This window comes from Calidris pugnax, unplaced genomic scaffold (assembly GCF_001431845.1).
Source record: "Calidris pugnax isolate Ruff unplaced genomic scaffold, ASM143184v1 scaffold50, whole genome shotgun sequence".
Taxonomy (NCBI): domain Eukaryota; kingdom Metazoa; phylum Chordata; class Aves; order Charadriiformes; family Scolopacidae; genus Calidris; species Calidris pugnax.
This window is the reverse complement of record NW_015090780.1, coordinates 1,267,391-1,270,341: the sequence shown is the minus strand read 5'-3', so window position 1 is coordinate 1,270,341 and position 2,951 is coordinate 1,267,391. Positions and strand designations below refer to the sequence as shown.

The window sequence follows — 2,951 nt, the reverse complement described above, 5'->3', positions numbered from 1 at the left end:
CCCCTTCCCTGGAGATATTCAAGGAGAGGCTCGACGAGGCCCTGGGGAACCTGGTCTAGTTGGGGGTGTCCCTGCTGACTGTGGGGGGGTCGGACTAGATGACCTTTGGAGGTCCCTTCCGGCCTGGGCAATTCTATGATTCTATGAGAGTGTCCTTCCCTGTAGCTCTCGATCCATCTCCATTGGCATTAACTTCTCTTGATGGTTCTCCTCTCCCAGGTCCACAGCAAAGACAAGAAATACGTCTGCAAAGTGTGCAACCGAGTGTTCATGTCGGCGGCCAGCGTGGGGATCAAGCACGGCTCTCGCCGCCACGGGGTTTGTGCCGATTGCTCCGGCCGAGGCATGGCCGGTCACCTGGACCACAACGGAGGAGAAGGCTCTCCAGACGAGTGCTACCCCGGGGAAGGGCAGTACATGGAAGACCCCGATGACATCAAAGTGGAAGGAGACGAGGAGATGGGAGACGACGACGACATCAAGTGGAAGGACGACGTGGGCATGTCACAAGATGATGTGATTTTAGATGACGACAAAGACGTCGACTCTCCGCAGGAGCAGGACAACTCTGGGGAGAACGACAAGGATTTTACCTGGATTTCTTAGGGATATTATTATTTTTTTTTTCTTTTGGTTTTTGTTCCGCTCTGTTGTTTGTAGGGGGAGGGAGGGCGGGGGAGGACAGAGTATGTTGGAAAAAAAGAAAAAAAAGCAAAACTAAGTAGCCTTGTTGTCGTCCATGTGTGCAAAATAACTCTTGTGTTTTCTAAACGAGTCCTTTCTCTGTTCCACACGCGGATACTGTCTGTGCAACGACTGACTTTGCCTTCCCCCCTCTCCCTGCCCCTCTGGCCCTGAGCCGGCCGCGTTGCATCCGAGGGAGGGAGAGCTTCTGCCGCGCCGTGGGTGAAGCATGAGTCCTCCAACCCTTCCCACCAGGGAGATTTTTGTGTCCAAAGCAGGTTTTTTTGGTGGTTGTTGGTTTGGTTTCTTTTTTTTTTTTTTTTTTTCTTTAACACCTTGTCTGTGTGGTAAAATCCCAGCAGCAGTGGAATTACAAGCTGACGTTGTGAAAGCAAATGGATGTATGTGTTGGAGGGCTTCCCTGGATGGTACAGGCCTTTTTTTTGCAAAAAGTTATTTAAAGAGAGTTTTTATTATTTTTTATGGAGCCGAATAGATCAAAAGGCAAGTCAGATTACAGCCTTACAAATTCTTTTCTTAGATTCTTAGCTTCCAAAAGAGTCACCATCAAAGAGAGAAAGATTATGACGTTTCTTGGACCTACTGGCGTCTTTCCCACATCCCGTCTTCCAGCCTTGGTTATCCGCGGTCGCTGAAACGCGTGTTGGTGCTTCCAGAAGCACCCTCTGCTCTAAAGGACACAGGTAATTCTCTACCTGTCGCTCTTCTCCGCAGATATTGTCACTTTTCTCCCTTTGCTCAGCTGCCTTTTTCGTAAATATATGCAAACCGTAACAAAACCGAGGCGTTTTAGCAAAGCGCAGGACGAGCTGGGCCACAGGGGAAGCCGAGGTGAGGAGATCCTAGCTGGCTGGAAATCTTGCTGCTCCCCTCCCGTAGGCTTTGCTGGGGCCAAGATTTCACCTGGGAACACTGTTCTTCCTTGCCAATCTGAAAATTCTCCTTCATCACTAGGAGGCATAAGACCTACTTAATTCATGAAACAAACCTTCAGCTTCAGCTGCACTGGTTCCTTGTAAATTTTCGAATAAACCTGGGGTTTTTTCTTTATATATATAAATAAGAACCAGGTTTCTCTCCCAGCGTCTCCCAACAGACTCTGTGGGGCTGCTCCAGGTAGTTGGGTTCTCCTTGTTCATATCGGCCACTGTTGCCTTCTTCCAGCTCGATGACAACAGCAACAAAGCGCGGTTAGAAGTGTCTTGTTCCTGAGGAAAAAGCTCCTTTTACCCTTCACCTCTTTGCTTCTGGTGCTTTTAAAAACAAACAAACAAACAAAAAAAAGCTGAAGACCTCGCTCTTTCCTTGCCGTGGAGCAATTTTATATGATGTCTGTGGTGATGGGATTTTGAAACCTGCCACAAAAGACACAACCCAGAAAAGCCAAATGCCTAAAGGTGCTATTTTTCCCCCCGTGGTGGGAGAGGTGATCCCTGCGGGGTGAGAGGTCTTGCAGGTCCCGTGGTCCTTACCCAAAAGCGTGGTTCCACCCAGCAAAGGAAATAACCAAGTATTTTGTACAATAAACCCCTGTAAAGCAAATAATCTGGAAGGATTTAAGCCACTCGGTGCTGGAATTTGGTGGAGCGTGGCGGGAGCTTTTGTCTTGGCACCTGCAGTAGCCAGGTCCTTATTCATTCCCCGATTTCAGGGTCCCATCCTGGGTTTATGGCATTTATTCCTGGATTATTATGGGTTTATTCCTTTCTTGGCTCTTCAGTTCCTTAAAATATTCACCACCTTTTTGGTGCCCATCACCCCAGTTTGCACTGGCGATGGCCGTCACTGGGAGCCTCTAGAAGCTCCTGCTGGGTCGCTTTGGGTGCACGTCAGGGATTTGGAAACGTGGGTTTTTCCTAAAATCCTCTGTTTCAGCCCCGTGAGCACCATCTGCTGCTCCTTAGGATTGAAAAGTTAAGCGGGACTTGTTGCTTTTAGCCAGTGAGGATGGATAACCCTCTTCTTTAAATCCTTAAAGAGCGAAAGGGTCGTGTAGAAACACTTAATTAAACTGTAAAAAAAAAAAATATAATCTAATTTTGCATTTTAACTTCTCGTAAAGCCCTCCTGCTGTATTTAAAAAAAAAAAAATATCTCAGTATTTTACAATTGGGCCTTTGTACACGTGTTTCCAGCAGCGGTAGCGGTTGTGGGGGGGTCCCAGAGCAAGGTCACTGTTCCCTTACCCTGACTTTTGCCTCTCGGAGTGTGGGCTCTGTATTTATTACCATTTATCCTGTAAATAT

The 2,951-nt window shown here is 47.6% G+C and overlaps 1 protein-coding gene across 1 annotated transcript in view; it reads left to right on the top strand.

Moving 5' to 3' along the window:
• LOC106895735 (zinc finger and BTB domain-containing protein 46-like) overlaps positions 1–2,937 on the top strand; it is a 9,784-nt gene extending 6,847 nt beyond the window's left edge. Inside the window, exon 2 of the mRNA XM_014955351.1 lies at positions 220–2,937. Coding sequence (XP_014810837.1) covers positions 220–606 — 387 coding nt within the window. The 3' untranslated portion in view covers positions 607–2,937. The remainder of the gene's footprint in view (positions 1–219) is intronic.
• The last annotated feature ends 14 nt before the right edge of the window (positions 2,938–2,951 follow it).